General features: G+C 41.9%; 1 protein-coding gene across 1 annotated transcript in view; it reads left to right on the top strand.

Annotated features, from left to right (window-relative positions):
• Positions 1 to 2,527: 2,527 nt before the first annotated feature.
• Positions 2,528 to 13,595, top strand: part of LOC310963540 (enoyl-CoA hydratase EchA19) — a gene marked incomplete at both ends in the record, with an annotated part of 15,171 nt that continues 4,103 nt past the window's right edge. Inside the window, 5 exon segments of the mRNA XM_083936404.1 lie at positions 2,528 to 2,582; positions 2,993 to 3,043; positions 3,046 to 3,162; positions 7,163 to 7,260; positions 7,844 to 7,988. Of these exon segments, the coding sequence (XP_083792530.1) occupies positions 2,528 to 2,582; positions 2,993 to 3,043; positions 3,046 to 3,162; positions 7,163 to 7,260; positions 7,844 to 7,988 (466 nt within the window).

Genomic DNA, 13,595 nt, shown 5'->3' with positions numbered 1-13,595 from the left:
TCAAGTCAGGTCATTATGGATCTCTCTCTATCTCTCTCTCTCACACTCACACACACACACACACACACACACACACACACACACACAGAGTTTGGTTTGCAAATACAAAACATCAGTCCCAAACTAATGATTTTCTTTTGCATATTTCTTCAAGTACAGACTAAAATCTACTAGTAGAAACACTGTCACGTGACTTTTGGCACGGTACCATGATAGCTGGTGTCAACGTCCTAAACGTCAAAGGAGTTATTATAACGCCCCCCCCCCCCCCCCCCCCCACACACACACACACACACACACACACACAGCCACAGACACAGACACTCAGTTTGGTTTGCAAATACAAAACATCAGTCCCAAACTAATGCATTTTCTTTTGCATATTTCTTCAAGTTCAGACTAAAATCCTTCAAGCACAAAAAAAAAAAAATCTATTAGTAGAAACCCAGTCACGTGACTTTGGCACGGTACCATGATAGATGGCTGGTGTCAACATCCTAAAATGTTTAAACGCCATTTGTCAACACTCACACGTGAAAACCCTGGAGGCTCGAGCTTCATGCATTTGAATACTGAAATACTTATTAAATACTTATACTAAATTATTATACCGGTATCATCCTTCAGCAGTGCAGCGGGAGGTGAAGACACAGGAGCGGGTATGTGTGAGGACATGCAGTAACTTCATAGTGACTGAAGGGGGCAGCAGACTCTCCCTTAATGTCAGTACGGACACGACACTAAAATACACCTCTGATGGTTTTAAGAAATGACTCAAAACCTCTTTTTAGGATTTTAAATAATTAAATTTACTGATCATTATATAATATTTATTTCCTATTTATCATATTTGTTTTTTAATGGATTTTTAAAAATGATTACCAACTTGTTTGTATTAGTAGTATTCTGTTTTGTTTGTTGTTTTTTTAAAGAATCTTTTTGGATTTGATTAGATTAGCCTTTTATATTTTTTTATTACCTGTTACCAATCTGCTTTTTAAATTTCATGTTATGAAAGGGGCCAAACAAATAAAGTTATAATTATTATTAACTATTAGTTTGAGGATTTAATGTAATTGAATCTAATGATTGTTATTTAATATTTATCATTGTTTTTTATGGATTTTTAAAATTATTCTAAATCCTTCTGGTATTACAAAACATTTTTGGTGTTTTTAACATAATACCATTTCCTTTAAAGGGATTTTAATGGAAAAATTAAGGTGAAATAATCATTTTCAATATGTATTCGTAAAAATATGTTATCTACCACAACTGTAAGGTGCTGGAAAAGCTTGAAAATGGACCTTGAAAGTGCTTGAATTGGACAATTGATTGATTATTATCAGGCTACGCGGTTGAAGATGAGATGAGATGCTCCACTAAGTCGGTTAAGAGTCTCCAGTTTCGACAAATCGAAGCCTCTTTGCACTGGCTACCTGTAAAATCTAGAATATAATTTAAAATCCTTCTCCTTACCTACAAAGCTCTTATTGGTCAGGCTCCGTCGTATCTTAAAGAGCTCATAGTACCGTTTTACCGACTAGATCGCTGGGCTCTGAGAATGCAGGGCTACTCATCATGTCTCCAAAAGTAGAATGGGAGGCAGAGCCTTCAGCTACCAAGCTCCTCTCCTGTGGAACCAACTCCCAAGTGTTATTCGGGAGGCAGACACCGTCCCTATATTTAAGAGGAAACTTTCCTCTTTGATGAAGCTTATAGTTACGGCTTAGCTAATTTTGTTCTTCTTAATGATGCTGCTATAGGCCTAGTCTGCCGGGGGATAATCCTGTTGCTGATACTCTCCTCTCTGTCTGTATCATTCATGTCTCATCAATGCATGTTACTAATTCAACTTCATATTTACCACCATAATGGTTATTGTCATTGCCATGTTCTGTCATTCTAGCTGTGCCAGTTTCTTACTGTTCTGCTGCATTAACTCACATAACTTGTAAGTCATATTCACATTACTCTATCACTATAGTTACTTTATGGTTGCTTGCATCTCTGGAAGTGTGTCTCTCTGTCTGTCTTTGTGTCTGTCTTTGTTTCTCTCTGTCTATCTCTCCGTCTTTTCTCTCTTTCTCTTTCCTTTTCTTCCTCCCCAACCGGTCAAGACAGATGCCCTAACCCAACAGATGTCCGTCCTCCACAGAGCTGGGTCAGTCCGACGTTCCTGCCTGTTATAGGGAAGGTTTTCAACGCCACCGTACTCTACGGGGGAATTGTTGGGTCAGTGTAAATCATAAATAAGTCATAGAGTGTGGTCTTTACCTACTCTGTAAAGTGTCCTGAGATAACCTTTGTTATGATTTGGCACTGTAACTAAAATTGAATTGAATTGAATAGACATTGTCCTAAAGTGTAACTGAAATCAAATGGAAACGCCACCACACACACAGGTAGTTTAAATGTGGTTCCACTCCCATGTACGTGCTGCACTTTTCTGTGTGATAATTTGCTTGAGGTGCAGCAGAGTAGAAAGGGCTGGCTGGGACAAATTGCCCATTGTTTCCATCCTGCCATGCCACATTTCACTGGGTTTCGTTCGGCAGTCCCTTCTCCTCAGAGTAGCCTGTGTAAGAGCGAGGTTAATGCTCTGTTTTCCTTGCTGCTCTCTCTTGGATGCAGTAGTTGCCTCTGGCTGGGGTTGACAGCTGGATTCCCTGGGATGACCCTAAACAACGTCAGGTCAACTGCCTGCTGCAACCTCAAGCTACAATCACTGGCACACTCACACACACTTATAAACACACACTGAGACAGAGCGAGAGCCAAGGCCCTGACCTCAACCAAGACCATCTTTTTCATTGTTTCACTGTCCGTCACTGTTTCTGTTATCGAGTCTTTTCCCATAAAACGATTTACATTCCTCCTCCATCCCTCCTATTGTTGAGGTTCAACTTAATGTCTCCGGGTCGGCCTCTTTATAAGTGTCGTGGTCCATTTTGGTTTCTCTCTGTGCCTTTTTATCATCCTCTGTCATTAGTTGCGGGACAGACTGTGGTCACAGAGCGCAGGGGGTCCGTGGTTACCGTGGCAATAACCGGCCCGAGGTGCGTAATGCGGTGAACCAGGAGACGGCGAGGCGTCTGCTTGAAGAGCTTGAGGCCTTCGACAGTGACCCAGACTTAAACGTGGCTGTCCTGCATGGAAAAGGTAAGAGATCAAATGAGCTTTTCGGTCGCGTCTTGCTCAGAGGTTCTTAACTCAGGCAGATATTTACAGACACACTGCAGAGTTTCAGCCCTGTTTTAGATTTTTTTCGAGGTGATTTTGTTTCCTCCAGGCCAACCAGTTCAAGCGTCAATCATAATCCTCTGCTTTTCCTTTTTTTATTCTGTCTGTGCCTCATTTTTTGACATTTCAGTTTAACAGCGGAGCAAGGTTTTTGGAACATCATGAAATACGGAGAGCATTACATCTGAAAGGAATCATTGATGGATGAGAAAAAGTGTGAAATTTGCAACTACTGACAGCGGCTGGTTAGCTTAGCTTACCCCAGCTTTAGCTTTTTTGTGTGATTTGTTGTTGGAATTGTGTTTGTGTATATTTTTATGTTGAATGTCTTGTACTTCTGTGTGTTTTTGGGTTGTCTTCTAACATTTTGGGACTGTGTTGGAAATAAGTGTTTTCACTTTAAAATGTCCTCCTTTTGGACTTTTGTGTTCTCTGTATAACAAAAACATACCAGCACCTCTAAACCCCTTGAATTAAAATGCTATGCGTCATCCTTACAAATGTCAAATTGTAAAAACACCTTAAAGTTTTACGGGGTATTATGAGCCGGACTATTTCTTGGCCCGGAGCAGTAACTTCCTGGAGTCCCCACTGGTAACTTGGCAACATTGCATTGACAACAAGCCTCATAGTTTACCTTTTTATTTACTACAAAGACATGACAGCAGTATTGTTCCTTTTGACCAACCTTTTTATCTAACTCTTGGCAAGAATAAGCACACTTCCCCAAAACATTGCAGGTGGTGAAAGTGCTGTAATGCAGCGATGGAAAGTCATGAGATAGTCATTGGAACTTCTCAGCCCTCTCCATCCCATTCTTCCTCTGCATCTTTTTTCCCAGCCTTTGCCCCTGAGAGTCCTTAAGATCTAGCCGAACTGCTGAGGTTTACAGACCAGTGCACACACAGAAAAAAACACACACACACACACACACCTGTGAGGTGGCCTGCACTGTGTCAGCAGCCGCCCAAAGCCAGAATCATGCCACGGCTCCTAATACCTCTAAAAATAATCATCACACACACTGAATGAACTTCTTCCCCCAGTGGAAATAATGTCTTCAACCTGGATCAACCTGTCTGCTGTATAAAGTGCACTGTGGCCCCAAGAGGCACAAGTATATATTTTGATTGGTACTTCAGAGGTTGGAGTCTCTCCAGATGACGGCTGCAGAGTGCCAATAGTCTCAGCTGTGAGCAGAAACGATGTGTGTTAAGAGAGTAATTAGCTTTTGTTAAATGGGTTAGCACAGTGGGTCGTTCCGGCAAAAGTACGATTCCAACAATGTCTGTAATGTGCCTTTAATCGTCCCACCACACATTCCTGTCAGCAGGTTGTCCTCTGTTGCTGCTCCGCTCTAACAGAAAGACTGACCTTCAGTGGTGATTAGCAGCCAGTCTGTGTTATGAGATGACAAGCAGGGAGGTTCTAGTTTGGCTGTAGTTTGTCTGAAAACATAAGGAATCCATTTTGATCAAATTAGCGCCAACACGACCGTTCTCTCAGCTCTCATTTTTCAGTGTCGACGTTTTGTTTTTTTTCACTTGTGAAATTAAGAGTAATTGCTTTCTGCAGGTTTTTGAATATGCCGGCACATATTTGGAGCGTTTTGGATTCGGATTTCTGTGGGTGTTTGTGGTCAGGTACACTCTAGACGTCAACCAGGCTGTGTTACTGCAGGGACATGTTCAGCCGAACTTTTAATGTCTGGAAAGCTTCACTACTCCAATAGAAACATCATACAGTGCAATTTGGGTTTTCTATCTTAGTTTAGAGGTCAAAATACAGAAAAACAAAACACCCAGTAGTGTCAGTAAAATGTAACAAAGCACATTTACTCAAGTACTGTATCTAAAGGGATAGTTTGACTGTCCTGAAGTGGGGTTTTGTCAGGCGGGAGTCCCGTACTGCTGTGGACAGGGGCAGCACTTTCAGCATTTTTTAGATACCTAATAGAGACGCAGCTAAAAAAAAACAATTTCACTATAAGTATACTATATTTAGAATATTTTAACCGCTTTACCTTGCGATCAGACAGCGCTTTCCACCAGTTTCCACAGAAGTTTCCCCTCTCTCTTTTGGCTGTTCAATCTCCCTCTGCAGATGCTCTCCTTCTGTATACTCTGGTTCTTAAAGGTATGCTTTTGTCCACACAGTGAACGGCAATATATTATTTTCAATGAAGCCCTTTTGCTCATAACAGTGTTTCTACAGTGTTGTTCTACAACCCTAACCCTATTAGTACTTTTTTATTTAAGTGAAGGTTCTGATCTGAGTTCTTCCACACCGTACTGATAAAACCACTTCTTAAATGGCTTTGCGTGAGGAGCTCAGGCCTTTCTACACAGCAGACATTTGAACTTATTCATAGTATCATAGTCATAGTAGGAAAAGCACCAGTGTAAGTTATAATGCTCTGCTCTATTAAAGTGTCACATTGAGCTGAAATGGACAATATGCCAGGACCCTGACATTGAAGCAGTTAAATGGAATACAGACATCATTAATTTAATTATTTGCAACTGTGCTTTTCCTACCGCAATATGTCAAAATGTCTTTGGGGATAAATGCCTATTGTCATGTTGAAACAGGAAAGGGTCTTCCCCTGGTGCCTCAAATTTAAACACACACTTGTCTGAAACAGTGATTCCCAACATGCTTGGCTTGTATCCCCTTAAAATGAAGTTTGTGACTCTTCATCAGTATTTTTTCAGTACTTCAGAAGAAACCCCCCCCCCCCCCCCCCCCACACACACAAAATCAGAGAAAGGACTGGAACTCATAAAATTTTGTGGCGCACATCATGATTTTTTTTAGAAGAAGAATTCCTTTATTAGTCCCACGAATGGGGAAATTCAATTTTCACTCTATTATTTTTCATTTTACACACACACATGCACAGACAGGACCTATATACATGCAACCAATGGAGAGATGTTAGAGCGAGGGGGCTGCCAGTGACCGGCGCCCCGAGCAGTTGGGGTCAACAGCACCTTGGCAGTGCCCAGGAGATGAACTCCAGCCACCAGTCCACACTCCGTTCATGGTCCACCCAGGGACTCGAACCAGCAACCCTCCGGTTCCCAGCCCAGTCACCTATGGACTGAGCTACGACTGTACACATACTTTCGGTCATATCATATACTTTCTATGGAAGACATGGTCCCTGTGAAAACTGGTAAGTGTGTGCGGCATCCAGAAGGCTTCCTTGCTGATATAGCAAAATGTATAACTACACCGCTTATTTTCATAGACTCTCTCTCTCTCTCTCTAACTAACAAACGTCATTAGACGCTAAACAATGCTTTAAGATCCTTGATGAACCGAGCAGCACTTTGTAGCTTCTGCTCTTTTTTTCCTTCAAGGACAAAGGGGTTTAGGGAGATCTGTCACATCGCTGCTCCCATAAACAGCATGACGCACTGTTTTCTATAATTGCCCTGCGCTGACCCACAGCTGTAATCAAAGCTCCCAGTTGATGGGTGTTGCTGGCACATGTGTTCGTTATAATCATTTTCATTAGTGTTACATTACGGAGAGAGGAGGATTTTATGAGACCCTGCCTGAGTCTGTGACATAGTGTTTGTAGGCCTCATGGGAAATGTTGTAATTACCACATGAATCCAACGGAAGGGGCTGTGGTTGGAGTATGTTAGTCTTCCATTAATGAGGATATTGTATATGTGCATATATATGTGTGTGTGTGTGTTTGTGAGCACATGTATGATTTGTGACTGTATTGGATTTGGGCTCTTTAGGGGAGAGAAGCATTTGTGTGCCAGCCAGCTCAAAGCAAGCTGCTATCCAAATTGCAGCCCTCGGACTCCAGCTCAACTTGTTGTTTTTTTCATCCTCATCATTTTCCCTTCCTCTCTGACTTTCCAGCTGCCATACTTTGTAATTTTGTGGTCTCCTCCAGGAGGGAATTTCTGTGCTGGTTATGATCTGAAAGAGCTGGCCAATCACACTGCCTCCCTCAAATTGGAGCAAGATGTCACCAAGGGTCCCGGTCCGATGGTGAGTGCAGTGTGTATGTGCTAGTGAGGGATATATCTCTATTTCTTTATGATCTTAACGGAGGGCTAAAGGTTCCCACAAAATATAAAACCAGATGTTTTCAGTAGTGATTGTGAATATTTTGAAGGGTTTTGGAAGACAGGTAGTGGTGAAGATGTGGGTTTAGGGAATGATGTTGAAACTGTGTGTAGAAAGTCCTCGCTTCTGTCTCTCTGATATCACTCGAAAAACAAGAATTATAGCATAAATGATGCACTGTAAGCAACAAAAACAGCAGCCTCCATATAATCTGTTTGGGTTGCATGCGTGAATTGTAACTCTTATAGAATACATAGTGCTTAATTTGAAACAGACAGAACTTGGGTCATTTGTAACTCTTTTGTTTGGCAGTGTAAACATTTTTTGTTGATAAAGCATGGAAATTGGAGAGTGCCTGGTGAGAAATATACGTTCATAGAGATGCTTCAAGTATACCGTACAGTGGATATATTCTACAGGGAGCCGTATTGCTGCCTTGTTAACGATGTGTAGCAGCTTTTGTACAGTGTGGGTTTTGATGTACTTATCTGCTTGTTTCCTCTAGGGTCCTTCTCGTTTGGTACTGACAAAGCCGCTGATAGCAGCAGTCAGTGGCTTTGCTGTGGCTGGAGGGCTGGAGTTGGCTCTGCTTGCAGATCTGAGAGTGATGGAGGAGAGCGCCGTCATGGGGGTGTTCTGTCGCAGGTTTGGTATGTCTGACACCTCACTTTACTGCTGTCTTTACTGCTACTATAGTTACTACTGTACTATGTTGTACTGGGTTTCTTCTTGGAAGTGGTGGTGGTGGTAGAACAGTAGTACCACTCCTTTGTTTAAAAGTGCTACTAGTGCCTTTACTGCTGGAAGTTTTTATGTCCTGTGCCAGCTGTGGCCGGACGCATTTTCTTCTCGGGCTCAAGCTTCTTTGTTTGACTGCTTCTTTTTAAGTGCTTCTACTCATACAAGTGATGCTACTGGGCATACTGTTTCTCTTTCAACCCTGGTGCTGTTAATGTTGCTAATACAATCCCCTCACTAGTGGAAGTAATAGTTCTGCTACCACCACCACTAACTCTCTTGCCCCTTGTTCTCATCTAATTATATCTGTCCATGAACGTATCCTTGTGTTTTGTTTTGCATCCACACATACATCATCTGTCTCCTAATGCCAGGAAGTCGACGCTGTTTCTATTTTTCAACTTTGTTACTCTGTCCTCTGTTATCACCCTAGCCTCCTCTTGTTTGTGTGCGAGGACTGAGTCATAGTGCGATAACACCAGTGACCGTGACCTTTTGGCATCACGGCCAGAGTCTGCTGGGCAGTCTTGATAAGTAGGAGAGGAAGCAACCCACTGCCAGGTTTCCACTGTGGGGCCAAACAGGGCTTACATATTATTTATGTCACACAATTTCCTCATAAACAACATTTTCCTTTTTTGGCGTCTAGGAGCTTACTGGCATGGTTTGCCCGCTGACTCGGCTATAGTTTAAAAAGAACAAGTAGTACTTTGGATCTTCTGATGTAAACACTTTAAGATAATCCTGATCCCAGCAAGTCGTGGTTGGCTTTACTATGTCAAAGTGGCTCGTGTTGGACCGTTGCAGCATCTTTCGTGTAGCTGTCATTGCTTTAGCCATGCTGCTAGAAGGTTTAAAATGCAACCATGGTATTTATAAATACAACTGTTGTACTATAATTTACTGGCAGCGCTAGATTTAGAGTGTAAACACGCAGGGCTTATCATCCCAGGCCTGTAATTTACAGGAGAGCATCCTGGCAGTGCCCTTGTCCTTATGTATGTCCTACCAGACTGTCTGGTGGCAAATCCTCAGTGCCAGGCCACACTCCAGTCTCTCTGCAGTGTGACTTCTCAGTTTAAGGGCCGTTTTACCGAAAAGTCAAAACATTCACTTACATATATCACCTAGAGAAGTGAGCATGCTCGCCAATATTAATTCTGTATGTTTAAGGGAAGTGGGAAAACAGTAGGACTGAAGACAGAAGTACAGATTAGGGGAATCCCAAGAGAAGACATAAGGGTTTTAATGTTAACAATGGATTATTAGAGCATCTCTGGACACAAACAGACAAACTTTCAACAGATTCAGAAGTCCCAGTCTAAACTCTGCGTGTCCCATTAGTGATGACTTTAATCCAGTGCCGGCACTCAAACCTCTTCCATCAGCTCAAAACTATGTTCGGGAGGCAGAAATGAGCATTACTGCGGTTTCGACACATTAAGTTGCACATTTCCTCCCAGTAATTATTCTCTGCCTCTTGATTGCCACATCTCTTTTGGCTTGTTTGTCAACACATTTGAGTCGTTTCCCCGAGCTTAATTTAAACCACAGTGGGTTTTTTTTCAGATGTGCAGTTAGCAGAGCGATTATTACTCTGACTGCTGTTTTCTTTTTTAGCATTTTAATACCCATACTCTGCAAAGTTGCACAACCAGCATCTTGAACTTTTCAAAACTGTTCTTAGTGTAGTTTGACAAGATTTAATGGGGCTGCAGTCCACAATGAGCCATTTCTCATAAGAAAAAAACTGACTTTACAGTGGAAAACGAGTATGCATCTAAACTTTAAAAAAAAATTCCCAACATTAAACAATTGAAAACCCAACTTCCCTTCGCATTTACATCAAAAGTAGTAGCTACTCTGTGGAACGCAGAGTTTATTTAAAGATCTTGTGTTTCTTACAGATTATTTCCTTTTAATGGTTGAATTCTGTAAACGTTTTGGGGTCGGGCACAGATGGCAGCAGCCGGAGGGAATCCCTGGTGGCTTTGGAGTCAAAAAAACCCTCAGAGGCTCGCTGCAGTGCTCTGATGTGGGCCAACGGCAACCATAAGGATCTGACAGCTTTCTGGCATGTGATTGGCTGCCGAACCTGTGGCTTCCTGTCTGGGGCCCCTCTGCCTCGTCGAGGAGGAAATGAGAAGGAGGAGATGGTTGCGTCACAGGAGTCTGGTATTAGTGTCTACTGCTTGCTGATTTTTAGAGACCTGAATGAAAAACCACCGTGCTTACCTAATTCCCTGCTGTTATTTTGGTTCCTTAACCCAAAGGAACATTACAAAGCAAAAAAGAAAAAAAAAGAAAAGTTGGCACCGGAAAAGGAAACAGTTCAGGAATACCTCATTCAAGGATTTTTCTTTAAATGGTGATGCTAAATCAGACAATCATGGAGGTTGTCCTGGATTGTTAGGATAGTGCTCCTCTGGTTTCCTTGTTTGAAGACACCGCCAAATGGAGACCCCTGAAATGCACCAATCAGTCAAGTGTCTCCTTTCTCTTCTTCACAGTTTTAAGTCCGCTCTCATACCTGGACGAGGGATAGACGCGGAGTGCCAAATAAGAAGAAGCCACATGTTGAATTGAAGTCAAACCTCCGTCCAAAGCTGACATAACATCGGCCAATTCAAACACCCGCTGAGTGAGTCTGAAACTGAGTGACATAGTCTAGTGATTTCATCATCTCCGGCAGTCTTTTCCATAAGGACTGAATGGACGGAACAGTTGTGTGCAGAGATGGAAATCAGTCAACATTTTCAGTGGATCCAATCGATGGCAAGATATGGGCATCATTTTGGACAATTACCAGTGGCATCATGTTAATCTAAAGACAATTAGATGATAAAATCATTAAAATCATTTCAACTTTGTACCTCAGATTAAGTGACTTTGCAGATTGGGGTGTTTCACTGTCATGTGTTTTCTTATGAGGTGCTACATGTCCTCTGCCATTTTCATGGTTTAATGCCCCGTTTGCAGCCTTGGTGGTCTCGTATAATGGTGCTTTAGAAACTAAAGAATACACAGCCCTGGTATTAACTCAGTGGGCTAAATACATGAAATCAAGTTAATTGTGTGGCACTCATGTTTGACCCAGCCCAATGCAGCTATTTTCCTTCCTTCCTCATGAGTATTTCAAAGTGAGCTACAGATCGAAGGTCTGCTCTTTTCCCTCCGTCCACTTACTCCGGAGTTGTCCGGAAATCGTTAATCCACATCAAACTTAATCGCATTACCCTCATGGGAGGCCATTGTAGTGGGTTTAACTTTGATGTGGCGAGGATGCCAGCAGCACCAGCAGCAAAGCAGAACACCTCTGTGTGTCGTGTTTCACACTGTGTCCTCAAGTTATTAGTAGCTGTAGAAGTTGGATGTGATGTCCAGCTGAGTGTGATCTCCTCCCGTCGGACTCTGCGCCAATATCATGTAGAAAAATCTTTTCTGTTTTGGCTTCCCACGTCCACAAGGAGTTCAGAGGTCAGCTGCAGAGCAGCAGTCTTTCAGGGAATGTTTCTTCATCTGACATTTTAGCTGGCTGACGAGGGGGCTTGAAGCCAGGACGGCTGGTCTCTCTTAAATGCCTGCTGCCTGGTTGGATTTTACATACTGAATGATGCGTTTAATTTTAAGACAAAGATGGTCACATGTAATGTAATAATTGTACAACAATATGAACATATGCAAAAGACATGACCCGCATCCTTTGTTGTTGCTGTTAAAACTATAAAACACATTTACTATTTATATTGTGATGTCATCATTTTTGGCAGTTAATTGAACCACTGCTAACATTATGTTTCATTAAAAAAGTTATAAAGTAAAAAGGCCTGTGTGCATTAGTTATCATTTCAATACATGTTATCATTACTCAATGTGACTGAAGGAATGTCTTTTGAAAATATAAAAAAAAATGTTTTCAAATAGTCCTAATTAGAAAATAAATGCTAATGGGGGATACTAAAAACTACTACTGAGACCATTTGTGGTGACTTGAATAGAATTTCTGGGAAGACTTGAGCTGTGCTGCTATCATGGGCCTACACATGATGTCAAACTCTGTAGCAAGTAGATAAAACACAAGGTTCCTTCTTTGCTCCAGACTTCTGCACGTCAGTCAGATAAGATGTGATGGCTCTATGGTGCAGGAAGAGAAGCACCTCTTATATCTACAGCAGTTATTAAACAAAAGGTTTTGCTGACTCATGTTCAACCTTGTTAATAACCGCAGTCTTGGCAATGGGCTTATCTGCTTTGAACAAGGAGGTCTCCTTTCCAAATGTTTGAGCTCATTACGGAAGAAAACCCACACTTTTGTGTCGTGGACGCTTATCTCGTAACAGGATCACCGCCAAACATTTCCCTCTGTGAAACTTGGAATAGGGGATCAGAAGCCACCGCTCTCCGCTTCAGCCATTGTCTTTCAAGCCAAACATGCCTTTTGAGTTAAAACTACATCAATGAGGTGCTCCCAAACCACGCAGGTCTGTGTAAATTCCTGCAGACAGGACACATCAGAGACGGGACTATCAGACAGAGAGAGGAGGGTGAGGGCTGGAGGTACTGGAGACGAGTGCTGCGGATAAGAAGGGAGATCCTTCCGGTCGCTGATAGCGATGGTGCCAACAGCAGCACCAAAGACAGACAGACTAGAGGTCAACCTGGCCCTTTATCTATCCCCTCTCATTCTTTTCTCTTCCTCTTTCTGTCTTTCGCTGTAATCAAAGGTGATAGTGTGGACCCAATAATAGAGAAGCATCTGTTGCTGAGGACTAGAGCAATTATACTGCAGTTACCAGTCGGAACATAGAAGGACTCTAGAGTAGAAACACATTTTTTTTTAAAGTACATTGATTTTTATTGAGAAGTCTTAACAGCTTGAGAACGATGGATAAAAGTAATGGATGCTGGGTAAAGATCCGAATAGGAAGCAAAAAATAATCAAATGATTTAATTAGATAGCTTAAAGGAATAGATAGAATAGAATCAACTGACCAAACACATGAAAAACCCCATAAAACATAAAAAGCAGACAAGCAGTAAGTAAAACGACACATAGACAAAATCGGATTACGCATTTAAGGAAGTTTAAAATGGTTTAAGTAAAAAGTTAGAATAGTTAGCTAGCTAAAAGTATTTTAAAATGGTTGATACAGGTATCAGTAATTACCACATTTTAAAATAGAATCTAAAAGTAATGGATAAATGCTTGATCGGGCTGTGGGTGTACATCAGACAATAAAGGTTGAGCCCACTGGACTACAGGAGTGTGTCTGTGCTGTACACATAAACGACGGTGTGTGTAGTTTCTTGTGGTACAAGACAAAGCTCAGAGGACGGCACAACCCTGGCTGAACACTCTCCGTTGTTGTCTCAGTCAATATTGAAAAGACCTTGAACCTCACACACACACACACACACACACACACACACACACACACACACACACACACGCACAAACACACACACCTGCACAGCAACAATCTGAGCTATTCTTAAGATTGAATCGCGGCAGAAGGAAT

The sequence above is a fragment of the Echiichthys vipera genome, assembly GCF_963691815.1.
Source record: "Echiichthys vipera genome assembly, chromosome: 21".
Classification (NCBI taxonomy): domain Eukaryota; kingdom Metazoa; phylum Chordata; class Actinopteri; order Perciformes; family Trachinidae; genus Echiichthys; species Echiichthys vipera.
The sequence above is the reverse complement of the archived record's forward strand: the minus strand, read 5'-3'. Positions and strand labels throughout refer to the sequence as shown.